We start from the raw sequence: 22,717 nt of genomic DNA, 5'->3' as shown, positions 1-22,717 counted from the left end.
CATGCCCACTCACGTACCCGTGTATTCATAGAACAGGCATTCGGCCTACTGAAGGCTCGTTTCCGCTGCCTCAGCAGGTCTGGCGGGGCACTCCTGTACCGCCATGAGAAGGTTGCAAAGATGGTCATGGCATGTGTCATGCTACACAACATGTGCGTACGTAGAAATGTGCCCATTCCCCCTGACGCAGAACTGCAAGCACCTGAAGATGGTCATGATGAGGGTGGGGATGTGGCAGCACCTCAAGGAGTCCGCGAGGCACAGGAGGGCCGTGAAATTCGTCAGATTATCATAGATTCATGCTTCTAGCACTCACGCCTGGTGGCTGATACATGGACACGGGACTTGTGGCACTGTGTGTGTCTGGAACATGCACAATATGGACTGTACGCCTATAAAGGCCTCGTACACAAAGATCAATGTCCACACATCTCATTGGATGAATGTGAAATGTTTATAGCATATGTGAAATTATGTTACACACCCCATCGACCCGCCACCCAAGAAAGCCCAACACACCCCCTCCACCCTCCTACCTCCCCCCCGAACACCAGTGTCCAAAGATGCTCATTGTCAGTGGGCAGACGCTATTGCAAGCCCCCTCTCCGGGTATCAGGGGCACCCCTGCCTGTGGAGCGCAGGTTCCTCCCAGATCTACGTTGGGGGCTGCCCTGGACGGAACTTGCAACGGATGATGTCTCTGCCTGCTCATGTCCATGCATGTCCCTAAGGGTTTGTGAGAGCTCAGTGAGCACACGGCGCACAGCGGCAAGTTCAGCACATACGTCTTTGGACGTCGCATGCAGTTCCCCCCTCAGGCTCTCGGTGCTTCTCTCCATTTGTACCCTCAGGCTCTCGGTGCTTCTCTCCATTTGTGCCCTTAGTGTCTCTGTACTTCTCTCCATTTCTGCCCTAAGTGTCTCAGTAGATGTTTCTATGGCTGCCTTAGTACCCCCACATTCATCAGCATGCTCCTTGAGGAGCGTGGCCAGTTGCTGCTGTTTCACGATCACCTGGTCGAGGGACTGTTGCCTCTGCTGGGCCATGCCCATTTGCGGTGGTGTCACAGAGGGGCTGATCACCTCATGTTGCCTTGCCACAGGGCTTGTGGGGGATGGCCAGTCGTCGTCTTGTGGGTGCCCCTGCGTGGTATCCTCATGGTGTACGGGATGAAACAAACAGGGGGATTGAGACAGGTCATGGATGGATCCTACATCGACAGCACCGTTTTCTGTGTCGGAGCATGCTGCCATTAATGCAGTGTCACCTATGGTGCTGCTGCCACCAGAAGCAGTGCCTTCTGTGGCATCCATTGGGGGGACCTGTGGTGCTGCTGTTGTGGGCATGCTGGCTGCTGGGGTGCCTGTTGAAGTCCCCTCCTGTGTGCTGCCACTTGATTTGTTCTGCTGCCGTGTCTTGATCCGTGCAGCTGAGGTGGAGGGTCTTTGGCCGTTGGTCTTGGCCCTCTTTGAAGGTGTGCTGGTAGGGGTGTCCTGAAGCTCGTCGTTTGAATCGGACCCTGTGTTGGAGTAAAGGAGGGCGAGCGTTATTTATGGGTCTGTGGAAATTGGAATGGCAATGTATCACATGCATTGGGGTGGTACCTGAGGGTGATTTGGGTCAGGGCCTTGGAGGTGGTTTCATTTTTGTGTGGATTGAGGATGCAGTTGTTTTGCAGCCTGCAGTTAGGGTGTGCATGCTGCACGTGTGGAGGGTGTTTTTAGGATTTTTAATTATTTATGTATTTAATGTGACTTTTAAAGTGCGCTATCAGGCCAATGTATGTGGACGTTCTCCTGGACATGTGTTTCTGTTGCACTATGTGGACACATGGTACTTCACATGATTGGACATTGTGGATTTAGCATTGTTTTATTTGGCCCACCTACCTGATTCTTCGGATGTCTGCACTCCTTTCTCCATCCCTCCGACTCCCTCTATACTCTCCATTCCAATGGTGGAGGCACAGATTTCTTCCCAGGGGGTCAACTTGATGGGTGATTCCGATCCTCCCCCGGTAGCTGTGGCAATGTTACGGTTGGCTGATAGTATGCTCCGTACGCGTATCCGCAAGTCGTCCCATCGCTTTCTGCATTGCTGTGGGTTGCGGGGTGCGGTCCCCACCGCACTTACCCGCTGTGCCACCAGGGCCCATATGGCCTTCTTGTTCGCAAGTGCCGTCCTGGTCATTTGCGTCGAGAAGACGACGGCAGCATTCTCCTGGAGGGTCTCTGTGAGCACGGTGAGTTCCTCGTGGGAGAAGTGGACCTGCCGCTTGCGGTCGCACGCTTTTTTCGCAACTTTTCCCATTTTGATTGTTTTCACTAGGGTGGCTAACGGGTTGGGATGTGTCTCAGGGTAGGATTTTTAATGGTTGTGTTGGGATTCTGATTTTATAGGTGTACGGCGTGCTGTTTCCCGTTCCGGGCCCATGTTTTTACTTCCGTTTCCGTATATTTACGGTCACCGTATTTTGCGATTACCGCTCATTACGGTGACCGCTATGATGGGTGGCGGAATTGCACCTAGGGCGCCGTACGACGGCGGTGAGGGGCGTTTTGGAGACATTTCCGCCATCGCGGACTTTGCACTTCCGCCATGGCGTAGTGCTAGTGCCCGATGGGTCAGAATTAGCCGCACTTTACTCCGTCGTGCAATGGCGGAAACGCTATTTACGCTATGGCGGTCAGGTCAGTTACTTTCCGCCAGGGTCGTAATGAGGGCCAGTGTGTTTACTGGAGGTGCTGCTGGTTCCAGGCATGAGGCTTTGTTCCCGTCCTGTCCCTGGCGAGCTTGTCCTGTCACCTCCCAACCCCCCAGTGGAGCCGGGAGATGAATCCGCCCCCCAGACCTCTCCACTAGCCCAGCAGACAGGGACCCGTTGCTGCCGCACCTACAACTCTTTGTTAAAGGGATCATTTAAATGGAACGCTGTTAATAAAAAATGGCTCAGTCCTCTAACCATCGTTTTCTACATGACCTTAAGTTTTGGTGATAAAAACTGCAACCCGAGCATTTTTATGCCAAGCACAGACAAAGCATCAGTTAACCAACCACATCTATATCTTCTTTCACGACAATTACAATATGTCCCACAAAGAAAGTTTTAAACCCCCGTTATTTTCATGTGCGCTTATATTTACACTTTTTTTAATGAATGTCACATTTGCTTAAATGGTGGTAATCAGTAAAGAGAGACCAGAGGGCATAATAAGTACATGCTCCCCCAATTATCTGCTGTCATGCGAAGTGAGACAGGAAATGAAGGCACAGAAACAGGCGCATCCAATCCCGCTAAGCCAGAAATCTGCAGCTTTGTGCTCCCAGATGTGTTGCACTACAACTCCCATCATCCATAACTAGTATAGTCAATAGTGAGGATTCATGGGAGCCATAGTGCAAAACATCTGGTGGGTGTAGGTTGCAGCCCCGTGCTCCAAGCAGTTGAATATGTTTTATATTTTCCTCAACCTTCAGACCTACTGTCCAGATATCAAACATCATACCACAAAGGGCGTCATTTGACCAAAATGCCAGGGGTAGCGGAAGTGACATCACACACCTCTTGACATCTGATGACCCCGCCCCATGTGGCATACCGGAAAGTGATGGCACACGACCTCTCACCTCTTGACAAAACAGCAAGTGGCATCAAATAGCATTGTTCCTCAGAACACTAAGAATATGGTTACGATATCACTGTAATATGATATACCTTTCATACAAGAATGGATCACCATATGTGGCGTTAATAGCAGTGTGTATAGACCAATATTACCTAATGAATGTGAATGTAAGCAGACGCCCAACACAACAAACTGGACTATTGTACATCACTCGGGCTAAACTGTAAACAGACAGGGCATATCGAAGAGGCCTAAACCCCAAAGCGCAGACATTCAGTGCCTGCCAAGTGTCTGGCCACAGACGGGAAACAGCAACTGACCAACACAAGACCAACCAGGAAAAAGATGGTCTGGAGAGTTGCCCAAGTGGTCATGAATGAGTTGAAACCTTCCAGCCATCACCTTTCTGTTTGGTTTATTTGGTAAATAACCCACAGTTGTGTTTGTTAAATGGGAGATAGAGGGGAAGGATGTGTAGCAGGTCACAGTAATTGCAGGTTTTTTACATTTTAAAATGTAAACAGCAGCAGCATCACCCCTAGAAAAGCCTGCTGGATATACACACCTAGCCTACTCCTCACAGATGACGCCCAATGAGCCTGAAACGAGACTGGGGAAGCATGCGGTCTCGTGCAGAAGGGATGTGACCTAGTAGTTTGTGCAGGACTTCCCCTCTTGGGGTGGGACCAAGCCTGATTTGAATATGGTCTTTCCCCTCCTCTAGTGGCTTGGCAGGCTGAAATATGGTAGTCTGGAGGGGAGCCCAGAGCTGTGCCAGTGGTTATGAATGATTGAAACCTTCCAGCCATCACCTTTCTATTTTGCGCATTTAGTAAGTAACCCACAGTCTTTTTTGTTAGATGGGAGATAGAGGGTAAGGATGTGTTGCAGGTCACAGTATTTGCAGGTTTTGTATTTATTTTAAAATGTAAACAGCAGCAGCAGCTCCATGCCATCAGCCCTAGAAAAGGGCAATGTTATTATTTTCTTTGGTCCTTTATATGTTGCTTAATGCCAGCCTCGTCAAGCTTCTAAGAACTGGGACAGGGACTGAACCCATGTTGCACTGCATCCTCTTATTCCCAGAGCAATTGTGTTGCCCCTGAGCTATCCTTCCAAATATATATTGTTTTTGCTTGAGGAAGCAACAGATGGTTTACTTCAAAGGCGGAGGGCAAATTCATGTAAATTATCTCACCTTGCGTCTATCTAGGGTGTGCCTGTGATGCAGGTCTGACAGATCTGGGTCTGGTCACACAGTGCCCAGGCAGGATGGGTGGCAGAAGCCACCGGGGCACACCCCTCTCATCACAGACCCAGTGGCTCGCTGGATGCGCAAAGCAGACAACGAGAAACACTGATGAGATGTGTGTTTATGCTGAGCTGTCACTGAGTACTGCAGGCTGCTCTTACCCATTCCCAGCTGGCTAGACCTAGCCCTCATTCCCTTCCTGTTGCTACAGTACTGCCTCTGAATCCAACCATTCGGGCATTCTTCACTAATGGACTGCCAACCTGTTAGTGATGGCGGCTTCATGGGTTTTCCTGCATCCCTGGTATTTCTCCAGCTAACGAGATCTAGAGTTCAGATAAAAAAAGCTGTGGCACATTTAGCTGCATTTTCAGGTGCAACACAGATATCTGCTTGTGGCACTTCCGCTTTGTCCAGTGGCTCAGGGGTAGCAAGGGCAGGTCTAGGGAAGCAGAGGGGGAGCCAGGGGTAGCAGCTGTAGGAGATGTCAAGGAATGTGGACCGTACCTCAAGTTAACTGAGGAACTGTGTGGTATTATTGCAAAACTGTATGTCTAATAAAATAAGAGTCTCATGTTTAGGGGGAAGCTGAAGACGCTGCCCTTGTAGAACGTGTACAATAACAGGCCATTCCTCTAAACTGCCGGGGCCTCAGCAACCAACCAGATCCCATATGCGCAGCAGAAAACCAGATGCTTGGCCAAAGATGGACCACCCCCTACTCTGCGTTGTTCTAGGACCCTTGTCTTCTTTTCAAATCAAACTTTAAGTTGCATAAAGGGTGAAGATAAACTGAGTCTTCTTTGAAAAGTCTTCCCTAAAAGGCTAAAAGGCTACATTGACTCAGACAGGTTTTGGGAATCCTCCTCCAGTGTTAGATCACCCTGGGGTAGCGTATGTGTATATCCCTTATCCCTTAACTGTGTTAAGCAAAGGCTTACTACAGACACAAAATGGAAGACCTGATGAACCTTTTAACAGGAAGCTGTATTGCAAAGAAGCAGGCAGTGATCTGAGCAAGTTTGACACACGGTCATGTGTCAGGGAGTGGGGTGAGGGGTGGCAGGGACTAGTACAGTACATGAAGGTGACCACAGGGAACTCCAAGGTCTACTGTATCGTACCTGTCTGACATGGCGATCTGCTCCAGCATGGCCGAGCCGGTGTTGGTCTTCCAGTTGCCTGACATGGAGGTTCTCCTGTGGAGAAAGAAGGGGGAATGTCAACAGTCTGACATCACGAAAACCATTGTACAGATCGAGGCGATTCACGCGTGCTTGGTGTCCAGCAACCCAAACCAAAATCCAAACAATATCCTGAAATAACAGCTTGGTGATCCTCGCAACTAGACTCTTCCAAACAGGGTGTCATTCAGGTCATGGCACAGAGACATGGATTGGCACTGAAGAAGCACAAGGTGTGAAACTCATGTTGGCCTCTCATCTTGCTTGTATGCCAAATGAAGCCAAACGGATCCCAGTGAACTTGAAAGGAAATACATATAGGTACAAACACATCAGAAAGACCTTTTGGATAACTTCTGCATCAGAAGAGGCTGGAAAGTACTCAACGAGTGCTTATATAGTGAGGTACAGTACACACACGAGCTTGCTTACAACTTAGGATCTGGGCACTTACTTTTGCCATCGTAGGCGAAAGTACACAACTACAATCACATCTTTATAAAGAGGACTTCTATTGGACGTTATTCAGCACATGCCCGCTGGCACTTTGGGCACTGGCCTCCTTTGCCTTCTAGGTAGGGACTGGCGTAACCAAGCACACCTTTAGTGGAAATTCGTTTCATCACAACACGGTGGCCATTTTCATTAAAGTGGCTTAATAGCCGTAGAGCCCACGGTCAGTATCAATACTAAAATGTTTTTCTGAGCTCAGGTGTTGCTTGATGCTTAAGAGTTTTGTCATGTCTCAAAGTCATACTAGACCATGAAGTGTTTCTCATATTTTGTGTTACTTGACTCTGAAGTATTTTAAAAATCTTAAGGGGATTGACAGTTCTGGTGTTTCTTTTAAAAAAAAATACAATTGTATTATATTTCATAACAAAAAAAGTGAATGCAAAAAGAATATGGGTACATTACAAAAACCATTGTATCCATTGTCTCACGTTTAAGTGGTACATTACAATAACATTATATCCTAAGGAGACAACGAACTCCTTAAATTACTCAATACTTACTATATCAAAAATAGAGATGCTTATGATTTTTGCCACAAGACTTGAGAGCACACATTGGATTTTGTGATATATGGGACAAAGCACTCCCTACTGTACATTACAGAGATAATGTGAGTCACAGAGGAGTTCCAATGCAAAGTAGAGGAATGAGGCCCAAGGCTGAGTTTCTCCATGAGGTAATTGAACTCAGAGAGGTATTCATTTCTTCACAAATGATCAATGTAGAGTATGTTTAGATGAAGAAGAAAAAAACACCAATAATTCACCTGTAAAGTGTTGCAAACGATATTTTAAGCAGTCTGATATGAAATGCATTTAAACGCCGTTTTGTAGTATAACATAATCCTAACATGGAGAAAGATTTTTGCTCTCCTGTGCTAAATGGCAGCAGCACAGAAATAAACAACACTCCCTTATAAATGCATAGCTGTTATGCGTCGCAGAAAGCCGCTTTAGAAGAAAGGACATTTAAAAAGCTAGTCACAGCTTTACTTACATGTTCCAGCGGAAGGTGGGATTCTGCTCTGTGCTGCCCCAATCAGCAGGCATTGCGACGTCACAGCAGAACTGTAATCGGTTATTCATGCACTTATGTCATTTTCTTATTGCCGGTAAGTGTAATAGTAGCATTACGTGCAGGCTGGTATAATGATCCTGCAGGCTGCCATGAATTCTAACAACCATCTGAGTCACAGAGGCCAATCATGTTTCTGCATATTTTGGCATTTCCTTTCTGATCTCTAGTTGTGGACGTCACCCTTCCTACGTTCACCCATTTTGTACATTTGTTGCACCGAGCAATTTTTTTTCTACTCTGCAATATGTGTCAAATCGATCTCCATACTGCTCTGGAAGCAAGCTTGCCATCCTCTAAATCCTTTCCATTCTACATAGCCCTTCACCCCATTACTCAGAAACACTCCAACAGCATCTGCATCCAACGTGCACCCTACGACCCCACCAATGAGCTCCAGCTTCGTTAGAAGGCGCCTCTGATATTGTGCACAGTGTCCGCTACAGTCCTAACGAAAACTTGACTTGAAATGGCGATGAGCGCCTATCTGGACTAATCTTATTGGGCTCGGTTTTTATGAATGTGTTTTTATGAAAAAAGGGAGAAAATGCCCGTATTGCGAAAATAGATTAGACATGGGGGTGACATGCAGAGAAAATAAATGGTTGAAAAGGGAACAATCATACAGTAATACTTGAGAAAATTAAAATCTATCAGAAGTCTCCCACACTCCTAATTACACACAATTTTGCATTGCATTCTGCCATTTATATGGGGAGATCCACTTGTCCTGCATTGCTTCATGTTTTGTATTTGCAGACGTTCCATTTACTCTGTTTTTTTTTCTCCCAAATGCACTACTTTTAGGAAATCATGGGCAGGGCCTTGTAGAAGCGGGGCCATGCCATGCCATGCAGAATCGGGCTTATCTTGGGGAGTTTCAGAGAATCCCATACCTTTGTGTTTGGTAGAACACGGGTGTGTCTTATTGTTCTAAGAGCTGACTGCTGTGTGTGCAGCACGCCAGACTTGCAGAAGACAGACTCACCATTCCATGTAATCGACACAATCCCCACTTAAGCCGCGTCATGTAATTTAGAACCACTTTCACTGTGGCCAATAACTGCTCAAGACTCATGGGACCCTCGCGCGCATAAAGGCACAAGACAACAATATTTCAAATGAACACTGAATTTCATACAAATCACTTTCACTTCATACACACGTGCCCAAACTGCTAGGGGAATCTCCCTGCACCCCACGTCTCTTCCATTTACCCCCTGCACAAATTCCAGGTGGGTGTTTACAGATGCCCCAAATTCAACTACGTCCCCCATGGCTCTGCTGATGAAATGCCCACGCAAAAGGCAAACTGTCCCCACTGGTCTCAAGATTCTGCTCACATTGCTTCTCCCAAAATGGTGTGTCCAACACGGGAGTGCCCGCTACACCTGGAAGGGGTGCCTATGCGCCCCGTAGTAGGAAGGGTGCTGAAACACAACGCTGGGAATCACAGTGCTGAACCGGAGTGGGAGGTACCAAGGTAGTATAGTTGCGGGTCATGTCTGAGCAGAACCTGCCCTGCTGCTGGGGAGCCTGGCCGCAGCTGCAGTGCCTAGAAGCAGCCACATCCTACCTGTGCTTTGTCCATGCGCATGGTGTAGAGGGTGCAGGCTAACATTGATGTACCTGCTGCACCGAGTACCAGTGTGATGCCCCGGTCTGCTGCCTGTGCTTTGTGTGGCCGCAGATCTGCCTGTGGGAAGATTAGGGTGGGCACCGCTTTCAGATCAGGTGTGAGTTTATCATACAGGCAATTTAGATAATCGTAGCATACCTTAGGGCCTTTGGCACAAGGGTGCAGAAATCACTGCAGAAATTATAGTCCAAGGTATGCTCACGCCGTGCTCTTATAGGAAGCGAGCAACTGATATTTGCATTCAATTTGGTGTCCTCGCGCGATTTAGGTGAACACTTAGTCATGTTGCTCAGTGTCCCAGCCCTGAAGACAGACTCGGCTCGAAAGGCATTGGCCTACTAAATTGTGACACTTGATGTCTGGATGCATTTTTGCCTTCTCATGCAATTAAAAAACTGAAAATCTTTACAAACCTCATGTGCTGATATCTTAGGTACATTAGATAAGTAAATAGAAATATCAGCAGCAGCAGCTTTCAATAAGAGCACGGCGTAAGCATACCTTGGACTCAAATGTTTTCTAGTTCTCTTTTTTTCCAGTAGATCTGCCTTTCCCATAACTCCCCAGCGAGGCCTGCGTCTGCCTCCACCCCTCATTCCTGCAGCCTCCTGCCCACTCCTGCACCATGCTAAAGCAGCTGCTATATTGGCCATACAAACAGAGCTCAGGAGGACACCTACACAAGGCTGATGAGGTCACAGACTGAGCTTATTTGTTTATTTATTTTTTCATTTGTAAAGCACCTAAGCTCAGGGGCATCAGGGGACTGTTGCAAAACCAGTCACACACAAGAATACAAATTCCCTAAAACAGTGCCTTACAAAACCCGTTACAAGACGGAACCATGGAGGACGTGTCAATTGTATTTCCAAAATGTATTTATAATTCAAAATAGAGCTATTAACAGAAAGGGAGATCAATGGTTTCATGTTGTAAATTGGGTATTACCCAAATTGACCTTTTACAATTAACCTTTTGCACAATTGACCTAATTATAGTGGTCCTAATTGACCTTCTGCAGAATTGACCTTTATATTATTTTAGTTATTTTATATATGTATTGGGTTCGTTTTGGACTAAAAATAATATAAGGGGATTGTGGGGGGTTTTGGATTGGGATTGGGTGGGAGGTTTCGGGGAGTTTCCCCCCCCGCATATATGTCCTAATTGACCTTCTAAATTAGGTCAATTCTCCCGAGGTCAATTGTGAAAAAGTCAATTAGTATACAACTGCAAATTGTAATTGTAAATTGTAATTGGTTATTTATAACACACTTAATACCCAGAGGTTTCGAAGCGCGGACCGGGGATGAAACATATGTTGCACTTTGTCGTCTTGCTTCCAAGGCGAGCGTGTTGCCCCTGAGCTATCCTCCCGGCTCCCGTTGTCCCTGAGCTATCCTCCCGGCTTCTGTACCAACATCATCACTCAGATAAGCTCCTTTAGGGGGGTTCTAACGATCTGAAAGTGGGGTAAGAACAGCTTAATTGATTTCTTAAATTGGTTAGATTCTAGGACCACGTACTTAAAAGCCACAAGGCGCACTAGCAGAGTGATGCGTGCAGTAGCCATTTTGCCAATGGGATGACCTTTGGCCATAGCCTGGGCTTCCTTAGGGGCAGTTAAACCTAGCTCCGTGGTCTTTGCCTGTGGGTTTAAACCGGGTCAGGGGCCTGCGGGAAGGGCCAATTGCCTCTGGTTCACACGCTACCATAGGGAGGAGGAAGGAGCTGCAGAAAGGTGGGATAAGGCCCAGAAACTGACCAAAAATGGCTTCTTTTGTTCCCACTGGCGCCACTGATCAGGCATATGGCAGGTGTTTGTCTATATAAACCACCGCCTCGTGACCTTGCCTAGAGCGTGGGAGGGGGGCATGGACTTAAATAAAGCTACACGAATTTGTTTTTGTCATATTACACCGTTCTGGACCCACTAGTCCCGCCTAAGGTTTGGGGATGAGGGGATCTAGGGGGTGGCATCCTACAAAATGTCTGATCAACAATGGAACCCGTTTGGAAAAATATGTCCATGTCCCCAAACCAGCCTGCTGGGGGTCTGCAAATGCACACTGGCCAACCAAGTCTCTGAAAAGGTTCCTGGGGGAACACAGATGATGCCAGGGAAAACCAAGAGCAGGGCTGGTTTGCACCAAACAAGTGAAATCAGGTTTTCCTCGCTGAAGTGTGCCTCTTAGTCCAGCTGTTCGGTCGGTAGGTGAAAGCAGATGTCTCCTCAGAGGAGTGGAATCGGAAATGCACATTTTGGGACAGCATATCGATTTGCTCCCAGGTGGCCTTAATTATCTTTTCAGAAAGTGCTGTGCAGATTTGTGGGGTTGGTGCCAAAGGAATAAGCCTCTGCAAAAGTGTTTTTCCCATGGGGTGTCCAACTAACCCATAAATAGAATAGCTCGAGGGACTCTGGCCAAGACTCTATTGAAACCATCTACTACCGGAAAGACAGCCTTATTACTTGTCAGTCAGTACTGAGGCTCTGCAAATGGCAAAGACCTCATATGCATGCCCACTCTGATCGCTGATACCCAACATATATGTCCTTTAGCACCCTACTACCTGCATGTATGTGGCGTGAGGGCAGCAGGCATCCACAGCTGCAAACCATTGCAATCAATGTGCGGTGCGCGCCTCACCATGTGCACAAAGAGGCCAGGTGGAAAAGAGCCTGTCCGCCCAGAGCAGGATGTCATGCAGTAATAGAGACACCAAAAGGCCTTATTGAAGACAGCATGCCATGCAACCTGCAGCTCAGTGGAAGACGGCATGGCATGCAACATGCAGCTCAGTGGAAGACAGCATGCCATGCTACCTGCAGTTCAGTGGAAGACAGCATGCCATGCAACCTGCAGCTCAGTGGAAGACAGCATGCCATGCTACCAGCAGCTCAGTGGACGACGGCATGCCATGCTACCTGCAGCTCAGTGGAAGACAGCATGCCATGCTACCTGCAGTTCAGTGGAAGACGACATGCCATGCAACCTGCAGCTCAGTGGAAAACAGCATGCCATGCTACCTGCAGTTCAGTGGAAGACAGCATGCCATGCAACCTGCAGCTCAGTGGAAGACAGTGTGTCATGCTACCAGCAGCTCAGTAGAAGAGAGCATGCCATGCTACCAGCAGCTCGGTGGAAGAGAGCATGCCATGCTACCTGCAGCTCACTGGAAGACAGCGTGCCATGCTACCAGCAGCTCAGTGGAAGAGAGCGTGCCATGCTGCCAGCAGCTCAGTGAAATAGAGCATGCCATGCTACCTGCAGCTCACTGGAGGAGAGCATGCCATGCTACCAGCAGCTCGGTGGAAGAGAGCATGCCATGCTAGCTGCAGCTCACTGGAAGACAGCGTGCCATGCTACCAGCAGCTCAGTGGAAGAGAGCATGCCATGCTGCCAGCAGCTCAGTGAAATAGAACATGCCATGCTACCCTCAGCTCACTGGAAGAGAGCATGCCATGCTACCAGCAGCTCAGTGGAAGATAGCATGCCATGGTAACTGCAGCTCAGTGGAAGACGGCATGCCATGCTACCTGCAGCTCAGTGGAAGACAGCATGCCGTGCAACCTGCAGCTAAGTGGAAGACAGCATGCCACGCTACCTGCAGCTCAGTGGATGCTGAGCAGAGGATGTCCTGTGTTGGCATGCCACACAATGAGGAAAGCATATCTTCAAACTCTGTAGCACCTTGACAACACCTGGCAACTTGATTTTCAGCCCCGCAGGCTGACTGCATGGCAGCCTCAGGGTACACCACAACCTTGACTGCCACAGATGACACCACCAACACCATCCCACTAACGGCACCCCTTGAAACGCAGTATAGCAGCAGCTCAGTCAAAGGCTGCAAGATACCAGACCTTAGCAAAGCCGAAAATTGTATCAGATGCTGATGAACATTTTCAAAATGGCCGTCTATGTGCCCAGTGGATTATAATCGGGGATTGTATGGCCCTGTGCTGCAAACACTTTCAAAATGACCGTATTTCAGTCGTTTTGGGGTCCCCACCCAACGTACAGGGGGAAATGGGGCTCCAGAGGGCTGGAATCAAGGCCATAAAAACAAGCATAAATCACGTTTTCCCGCATGGACTGTGGAATGTGGGCCGGGTCCATGAGCCTCATGAAAAACGACCTACTTTTATCCCTATTGCACCCCTATGTTACCCCATGATCCTGTGAAGGGCCAGAGTGCTGCAACATGCTCCCTTGACAAAGGTGTTAAGCACAAGGTCAGGCCATGCCCTGTGAAAACTGGGAACTTGGCCTGGAGCAGGCAATGCCCATAGACCAGGGTGTGTGACTTGTGGGTGCGTGGGGGATGGGAATACATCATGACCTGGGCAAGGGGCCCAGTGGGAACAGCATGTGGCCTGCAATGCTTGTGCAAAGAGACCAGTAAGGCAAAGCCCAATGGGTACTCTGTGTCACTTAAGGTTGCCTGGGGTAAAGTCTGGCCATGCCCATTGGGCAGATCTGGTGCCTTGAACGTGCCCGTGGATGGCTACGGGCCATGGCAAGAGCAAAGTGGCCACTGGGTATACCCACTGGGCACGTTGGGTATCTAGGTGGTGCATTTGGCAAAGTCACCCCAGAGCATTGCCGCGGCCATGCCCAGTGGGCACATTGAGGCTTTAGACGGATAGAGGGCATAGCTGGAGTCCATGTCTGTCCACACCCCTTCTCAACGGTTGTATACTAATTGACCTTTTCACAATTGACCCGGGGAGAATTGACCTCGGTGGAATTGACCTAATTTAGAAGGTCTATTAGGACATATATGTAGGGGGGAAACCCCCCGCAACCCCTCACCCAATCCAAAAACCCCCGCAACCCACCACCCAATCCCCTTATATTATTTAAAATCCAAAACCAATCCACACATACATAAAATAACTAAAATAATATAAAAGGTCAATTGTGCAGAAGGTCAATTAAGACCACTATTATTAGGTCAATTGTGCAAAAGGTCAATTGTAAAAGGTCAATTTGGGTAATACCTTCTCAACAGACTAGGCGTGAGCTACTCTTCCTTCATTATCGATGAGAACCTTATTCAAGTAGCTAAGGAAGTAAAAACGCTTGGTCTATACTTAGACTATACTCTATTATTCACCAAACAGGTAAATACTCTAGCCTCATCATAGCCTTATACATGCAAACATATTAGAGCAGGCAAACTATTCTTATCCCCGAACAGTTGCATGACCTTAGCCAGAGCCTTGATTATTTCCAAACTAAATTACTGCAATGCCCTTTACATTGGAGAGACCAAATCCACTATCATCAAAATTCAGATACAGCAAAACAAGGCTCTTCGAGCCGCACTGAATATTACTAAGAGAGAACATATCTTTAAAACAAGAAGGAAGCACAAATGGCTTTCCACCTATGAGAAAATTAGACTTACAAGCGCTTCCCTCACATACAAAAGTCTAAAGAACAAAGCCCCACAATACCTAGCAGACAGATTCTCTAGAACAGCATCTTCCAGACTAACAAGGCTAGCAAACACCAATTGCCTTCGGGTGCCCCGATTCAAACTCTCCACTATTGGAGGATCCACCTTCCCTGTCAAAGCAGCCCAACTGTGGAACGAGCTACCCACTACATTGAGAATGGAACAATCCTTCACCAAATTCAGGCAAAATTTGATCAGTTGGTTAATAGAGACAAATGACAAATGAATGCACAAATCTGTTCTTGTTTGTATATACTTCTGATCCTGCTTACAACTGTTATTCCCATATTGTTCATTTAAATTGTTGGATTGTTTAATCCTTGCTCACTACTGACACTTTGTAACCTGTAGCCTTTGCACCAAGCTGTATGTTTTCTTATGCTCTTGCGCCCTTATACCCTCGGGTCTGGCGCGCATAATAAATACTAAACAAACAAACATCTGGGAAAATGGCCCATATGGGTTACCTAGAATGCCATGACCCATGTGAAGTATCCGCTGGTCATGGATCCATGCCATGCCCAGTGGATGCAATGGCTGGGGCATTGCCAAAGGTCATGCATGGTATAAGGTGGCCACTGGGTATCACTTAAGTCATGCCCACAAGGTGCTCAGCATATATCATTACAAAAAACTTCAATGAAAAAAATGTGAAATTCAGGGGGAAACATGGGTTGCTGAGACGTTATGTTGGGAGCGGATAACAAGAAAGCCCCCAACCTTCACCACTTATGATTCTTCTTAACTCGGCCATGCACTGCTCGTTCCATCACACATGATGTCACGACGGCACGTACCCAGAGCTCCTGGAGGACACGAGGAGCTAAATGAGCAAAGCTTAAACCACAGTGGCCCAAAATGTCTACACTCACTGTCAATTTAATATGCGGCCCAAGACAAAACAAATCCCAAATAGACTGTAATGATTATTTTGCAGACCTAATTATCCATGTCATTGAGCGTACCGTGAGACGTCATACGCACTGCAGGGCAGAGTCCGATCTATGGTTACCGTAGCAACATAACTGGTGAATTGTGCTGGTGTTGTTGTTACCCAAATGTTGCATTAACAAACGTTTTTTATTTCATTCTTGTTCTGTAGATATGCGCAAGTTCTTTCTTAAGCAAGAAAGGAACTTTTGAGATGCTAATTATGTTGCAGCCATTTCGCCATCTTCAAGAAAATTGTAAAAATATTCAGGCACCACTAAATGGTTTCAAACCAAAAAAGTGATGGCTAGAAGATTTTGAATTAATCTGAACCACTGGCATTGCTCTGGGCAACCTTCCACGCCAGCATTTCTTAGCCCGTCTGTGCCATTGCAAAAGGGGTTCAGTCATATGCAAATAATTCAGGTACTGCCACCAATGGGAGCAGCCATGGTTTTAGTTTGTCTACCTATGTGTGAGAGGGTATGCACAGATGAGGGTCCCTTGCTGCTGCGCCATAGGGGAACCAACCTGCACCTCACCGAGGAGGCCCAACAAGACCGAAACATGTCTGGGAATGCTTGTGTTTCCGTGCAGAGGAAACTGGCCTAGCAGTTCGGGCTGGGCTGCTCCCATTGGTGGCAGTTCCTGACTGATATGCATATGGCTGGACACCTTTTGCAATGCGGCCGGGGAACGTTGCCCAGAGCAATGCCAGTGGTTCAGATTAATTCCTTTTTTTGGTTTTAGCTTTAAATGGTTTGGCAACATTTAGAGGTAATCAATCAGGGGTTGGGTTGCAAACGTTATATGGAGACCCCTAAATTGAAGTCCTCCCTCAATTTCCATATGAGTTATAGACAGTAAAAGCACTTGGTGGCCTTTCAGCAAACATGGACTGCTAGCGTTTTGTTCAACTACAAATCCATTGGTTATTCCGTGAAAATATGTCCAATCAAAAGTTTTAAATTCGTAAAAAAGATATATGCGTAAATTGATCATTTGGGCAAGGCACACAGCAGAACACAACATTCCGACACCATTTTGATCGGATGGTGGGTGCCTCCATTGCTTAACCGCTGCACCCATCACACGCGTGCTCTTGAACAGCTGCAGGGCTTGTAGTGCAGACACCCCCGTAGGGTCGGAATCCAGGGGGGGGTCAGGGTGAGGGCATGACACCGACATTTGAAAACTCTCGTGTGTGAGGGGGAAATGGCCGATGGCTGTGGGCAAGTCTGATGTGTTCACTTACGGGAAGGGTAGGGCTTTTCACTCAATGTGTGGCTAAGAAAAGCGGGAATGGTCAGGAAAACCTTGGCTTTCACGTTCCATGTTGTGCGCATTGTTTGGAGGAAAGAAATGTGACGCACGCACTCAAACCAGATGCGTATGTAAAGCTCCCGGGCTGCGCACACTGTGCTTTCTTAAAAGTAAACATTGGGAGTGTGCGCTGATAGGAGACCATTTTATTTGATGTGTCTGGGCAGCTCTGATACCGTGGCTCTTCGGTGTTGTAATTGCTAACACTTGTGGAATCTGGGTGCTTTCTTCACTGACAGAAACAACGATGATGCCAAATATAATGGCATTAGTGATGCCAGTAATGATGTGACGTGCGCCGTCATCTGTATATGCTGTTAACCATATATTGCAAATGCCAGTGGGTTTTAGGTTTCATATCGTAATCATATCCATCTACTGAAGTTCATTCACACTAATGATGATTTCCTCAGTGCCTACTGGGCCCATGCACGGTCAAATGCGGGGACGTCATTTCACCAAAATGCCAGGGGTAGCAGGAAGTGACACCACACAACCCTTGACCTCTGATGACATCACAGGAATTGATGTCATTTGACCCCACCCGAAGTGACATCATGGGAAGTGTTGGAACACAACCTTCCACCCCATGACAAAACAGGAAGTGGCATCACAATGCATTGTTTCTAAGTACACTACGAAAAGTATGGTTACAATATCACCGTAAAGTGATATACATTTCATACAAGAATGGATCACATATGTATAGTTAAGTGCGTATAGGCCCACATTACCAAATTACTGTGAATGCAAACAGACATCCATGACCAAACCATAATGATGTGTTATTATATAGCACTTATGCTTAAGCGTTTCATATAGAACAAATATACATACAATTACACTTAATCTGTGTTGCTACTTATTTATCAACCTCAGCAGGACAATAAAGGCTGAGTTGACTTTGCCGGGATTCGAACCTGCAACTTGCAGATCACACACACATATATTGCAGCAGCCAGCGCTCAACCTACTGAGCTATCTTACCGGCTATAGCTATCAGAAAACCAGCCACTCCAGAAACAAAGAGCAACATGCTGCTGGCCAACCCAGGAGCCCCAATTTTTTTAAAAAGAAGTTTTCTTTTTAGGGCTAGAAAGGGAGACCTCAAGTGTCACAGTTGCGACCCCTAAATGACATCCCTGGTCAAATGGTGTGAAAGCTTTTGATACTATGGAAACAGTGATACGCACTATATCATTATCAGTGTATAATAACAGCTGTGTGTTGTTGTAGTACTTTAATTCCCTGCTAGCTTATACTGGAGGATTTGCTCTCATACCTGGCTACTCTTCAATATACCGTATGGTCCATAGAAAAATATCCAGGTAACACAACAAAGTCCTTTCTTCTTAACTAATATTTAAGGACTGTAGGCTCATAAATAGACTGCACTTCAATATACACTAGCAAAAAGTACCCGCACTCGGCACGGGTTCTGTAGACAGACATGATAACACTCTCATCAATTGTTGAAAATCAATGATCCTGTACATCGCTGTTCTGAGAAGCTTATCGCTTGATGTGCTTTGCACTGTGAAGTAAACTGCACTGAGAATGGGAGCGTGTGACTGGCTGACTTACCTCGAAGCAGACATGGAGGGGAGGCGTGAGTGGGCGCGCTGCAGCATATTGGGACCTTCTGTGCACTCTCCCCACGTGTCGCCTCACCTTGGCGTGGTGCAGTGTGGTGCGCGGCGAAGCAAATATCTCAGAAACGGTGCACCCTATGACCTTGCAACGTGGTTTTGAAGCTTTTGAGTTTTGTTCATCGCGTTGAGACGCTTAGAATAAGCATTGTCCGGTCCTTCTATGACCACATTGCTGTTTCACCGATTTCAGGCAACCGTCTCATGTGTGAAGGGGCTGAAATCCGGGGGAAAGTGTGGGATGTTCAAATGCCATGCAGCTAGTAATGTCTGGTGGGTGCTAACAGGTAACTATGCATAATTTGGTGCAGATTGGTGGAACAGTGCGGAATTGTATGAGGAAAAAACTAACTGATGTTCTGCTTTATATACAGAGAAATAGAGATACTAGATCTGTGGAGGGAACAGAGACAACAAAGCCCTCATCTTGAGGGTTGGTCTTTTCTGTAGTCTTTATTCTTAAAAATTGATTATATATGTTTACCTTTTAGGTGCCCTCGCATCTCCACAACAAAGATCTTTGAGAATTGGCTGTGTGTGTGTAAGCGCATGTGTGTGCGTACACATGCTGACACGTTCATGGCTTTGGCTGATGAAGATCTTCTTGTTTAGTGACAGCAAGCACAGGCCTTGACATATAGGTAGTCAATGAGAACAAGGCATCAACATGTACTGGAAGTGCCATGTATACGTAATGTGACGAATCACGGGATTCAGTCACTTCTCCACAGGGGGATCCTTTCCCTGTGAAGCTAGAAGGGTGAGGCCCGTACGCGATACCCTTCCTAAGGGTAGAGGCAAGCGGGAGCTCATCAGGAGAGACTCACTCCTTCAGGACAAGGACTGAAGTTCAGCTCAGGAACTCCCTGAGTTCCTCACTCATGGACCAACAATTACACCAAGGCTTCAGAAGGGCAAAGAAGATCAAACCCTTGTTTGTTACTGTGCTGTAAAGCCCATGATTCAACATGAAGAAATGTATGGTACCAATACTGTGAAGAAGAAGAGTGAAGGAGTGATACAGATCACTCAACTGTCTAGAATGGAAAATACTGTGAAGAAGAATGAAGGACTGATGGAGAGCACTCAACCGAAGGCAAAGATGACTTTAATTCCTCCAGTGGGAAGGGCCAGGTCAAGTGTCATAAAAAGAGAAGAAGGAATGTTGTCAAGGGGATGAAAAGCCCAGGAGTTTCAAGCCAGCGTTGTCATGGAAGTTGATCAAAACCAGGAAGTCCTGCACACCGGGGAGGCATCTAGCTGGCGTGTGAGAGAAGCACCGGGAGAGCTGGAAGCAAGCAAAACCAGGGGGAAAAAAACCCAAAGAATAGAAGCAGTCATGAGTGGTGGCATGTCCCAGGAGGGGTAGACTGTGCAGTCTGGCAACTGGGCAGGGACCGCTATGACTGTGGCACAGCGGAGTGGATTCAGAAAAACCGAGAGAGCCATAGAGGACAAGGAAGCCATTGTGATAAGAAGAAGAATTCCTGTCTTTCAAGCAGGCCCAGTGACGCCAAACCCCAGAATAGTACATTACCGGGAATGCAGGAGACCTTGGAGAGATTACACCAGCGGTATTCAAACGGTGGGGCGCGCCCCCGCAGGTGTTCGCTGTGAGAGCCTAGAAGGAAATGTAAAAAAGATTTTTTTTTTTTAGATTGGAAGAAATGGGCAGGGGCGGATCACATGTTCGGACTGAAGCATGAGACTGTCTCAGGGAGCAATGAACAAGTGGCCTGCAGTTGTAAATGGATATTCATTCCTTGAGTCACAGACTATTTGAATAGTAGCCAAGAGGGTGCGTTGCGTTAAAATGTAAGTAAATTGTGATATTTAAAGAATATTTATTAAGCAACAATGGTCAAAATTACTAACTGCATAGTGAAGTAACTCATCCCACTGGCCCACATTGGCCAAAAAGGTGGCCCATTTTGACTGGCCCACCCTAGCATTTTGCATTTTTGGTACAGGCATTGCCCTATTGCCCTATAGGCCAGTCCGAGCCTGTTGGCTCATCCATAATGGCAAGGGGGCGCTCACCGAGTGGCCCCCTCACCCAGTATGGAGGAGCCAAGGAGCCAGCCCAGTGAAACAATGAGCGTCCCTCAGCTGTTTTTTCCAGCTGAGGGAGTGCTCCTGGGTTGGCTGAACTGTCAAAGGGAAACATTGTTTCCCTTTGACAGTTCAGTTCCCCAGCCGCACATGACCATTGAGCCATGCAAGGCTGGGGCGTGTTGCTTCGCCAGCATTGCATAGCTCATTGGAAATGCTGGCTGGGGCACTGCATATCTGTATGTGCAAGAGGGAGCTCCTGCGCCTCCAAGCACATACGGACAGAGCAGCCTGGAGCAGGGCGTTTCAGCACCCACACACAGGCCAATGCAAAAGGTATGTTTATGTTCATTTTTAAAAATGTAAACATGTATATGAATGCGTGTATGTCTGTGCTATGAGTGAGTGTATGGTGATGGATGCTTGTGTGAATGATAGAGTGATTGCTATATGAATGTGTGTGTTAGTTTGTTTTGGCCCGTTGAGCTGATTTTGGCAAGTGATGGATCAAGGGGGGAGGGCTGTACAACAAAGGCATTTTAAAAATGCCCAAATGCCTTTGTTACACAATCCCCCTACCCACCTGCCAAAATCAGCTCTCCTTCTGAGGCGCTGTGGAGCCCAGGGGACAGGGATGGTATTTTTTTTACTGGATTTCTATCATAGATGTCCAGTAAAAAATACCATGCTTTCCCCTTGGCACCCCAGCGCCTTGCATACACACATAATCATGTTGATTGTGTTAGGTCCAGTGGGGCCCAGGGGACAGGGATAGTGTATTTTTACTGGACATCTATTATAGATGTCCAGTAAAAAATGTCATGCTTTCCCCCTGAGCCCCACAGCACAGAAGCAGCAACCGTCTCATCTGGTGGTGTGAACACAAGGAAGCCGTGGTGGGCCTGGAGTACGACAACCGATGCTGAAACCAGACTGCATAGGGGAGCCCGGATCCCCGAGCTCTGCATGAGAAGTGCATTGCTGCTAAGACGAGCAACTGAAGGGAAGCAAACGCTCCCGAGGAAAGAACACAATTGCAAACTGTTTGGCTATTCACCCTTTTTTCTTTAAAGAATGCTCTACAATGCAACATTTTAACCCATTATTTGAAAAAATAATTCACGGGGGGGGACCCCCAAACTCCTCTTGATTGGTTCGGGCTCCTTCACTGTGCTCAATCTCTATGGTATTTTTTGGGGAAATAGTTATGGCCCTCGACGAAACAATTCACCAGCCGCCACTGGCCCCCGGACTGTGTTGGTAATGGAATGGGGGTTGCCCAGGGACTGTGGTGGGAGCAGGATGGGCGGGAACCATGGGGTAGAGGTGGGAGCTGGGTGGGGAGAGCCCAGGTTGTGTGATGGGGTGGGGAGAGCCCAGGGACTGTGTAGGAGTGGGATGAGGGAGCCCAGTGACTGTGATGGGAGCAGGTGGGGGAGCCCAGGGACCATACTGGGTGTAGGGTGCAGTGGTGGCGCGCAATAAATACTGTCCATTTGGCATTTTTTGGGGGACCCGGCCTGCCCAAATTTTACTCAGGGGGGCCCTGGCCAAAAAAGTTTGAAGACCACTGGATTACACAGATAACGAGTACCAAAATCCTACTTGTCACAGTGAATGTAAAGAGTTGAACTCAAGAGTGAATTATTACTGTTCCTATTATGCCTGTCCCAGGTAAGAAAGTCAAGTGAAGTACATTACTAGCCTAATCATACTCGTTCGAATACTATTGAGAAGTTGAATTCAGAAGTGAATCATTACTGGCACAGTCACACTCGTCCCAGTAGTAATTAAGTAAGAATGGCAAGTGATGAACTATACTGGCCCAATCAGACTCATCGCAGTAATATTGAGAACTGGAATTCAGAAGTGAATCATTACTGGCTCAATCATACTCATCCCATTAATATTGAAGTAAGAAAGCCAAGTGAAGGACATTGTTGGTCCAATTCTACTGATCCCAGTGATAACAAGAAGTGGAGTTTAGAAGTGAATCCTTACTG

At 47.2% G+C, this 22,717-nt stretch overlaps 1 protein-coding gene across 2 annotated transcripts in view; it reads right to left on the bottom strand.

The window, feature by feature from the left end:
• The window catches only part of SYN1 (synapsin I), a 731,549-nt gene that overhangs the window by 96,857 nt on the left and 611,975 nt on the right, over positions 1–22,717 (bottom strand). For both annotated transcript variants that reach the window (XM_069647426.1, XM_069647427.1), the window contains exon 9: positions 6,003–6,077. In XM_069647426.1, coding sequence (XP_069503527.1) covers positions 6,003–6,077 — 75 coding nt within the window. The remainder of the gene's footprint in view (positions 1–6,002; positions 6,078–22,717) is intronic.

This window comes from Ambystoma mexicanum, chromosome 2q (assembly GCF_040938575.1).
Source record: "Ambystoma mexicanum isolate Mex_15411 chromosome 2q, UKY_AmexF1_1, whole genome shotgun sequence".
Taxonomy (NCBI): Eukaryota; Metazoa; Chordata; class Amphibia; order Caudata; family Ambystomatidae; genus Ambystoma; species Ambystoma mexicanum.
The sequence above is the reverse complement of the archived record's forward strand: the minus strand, read 5'-3'. Positions and strand labels throughout refer to the sequence as shown.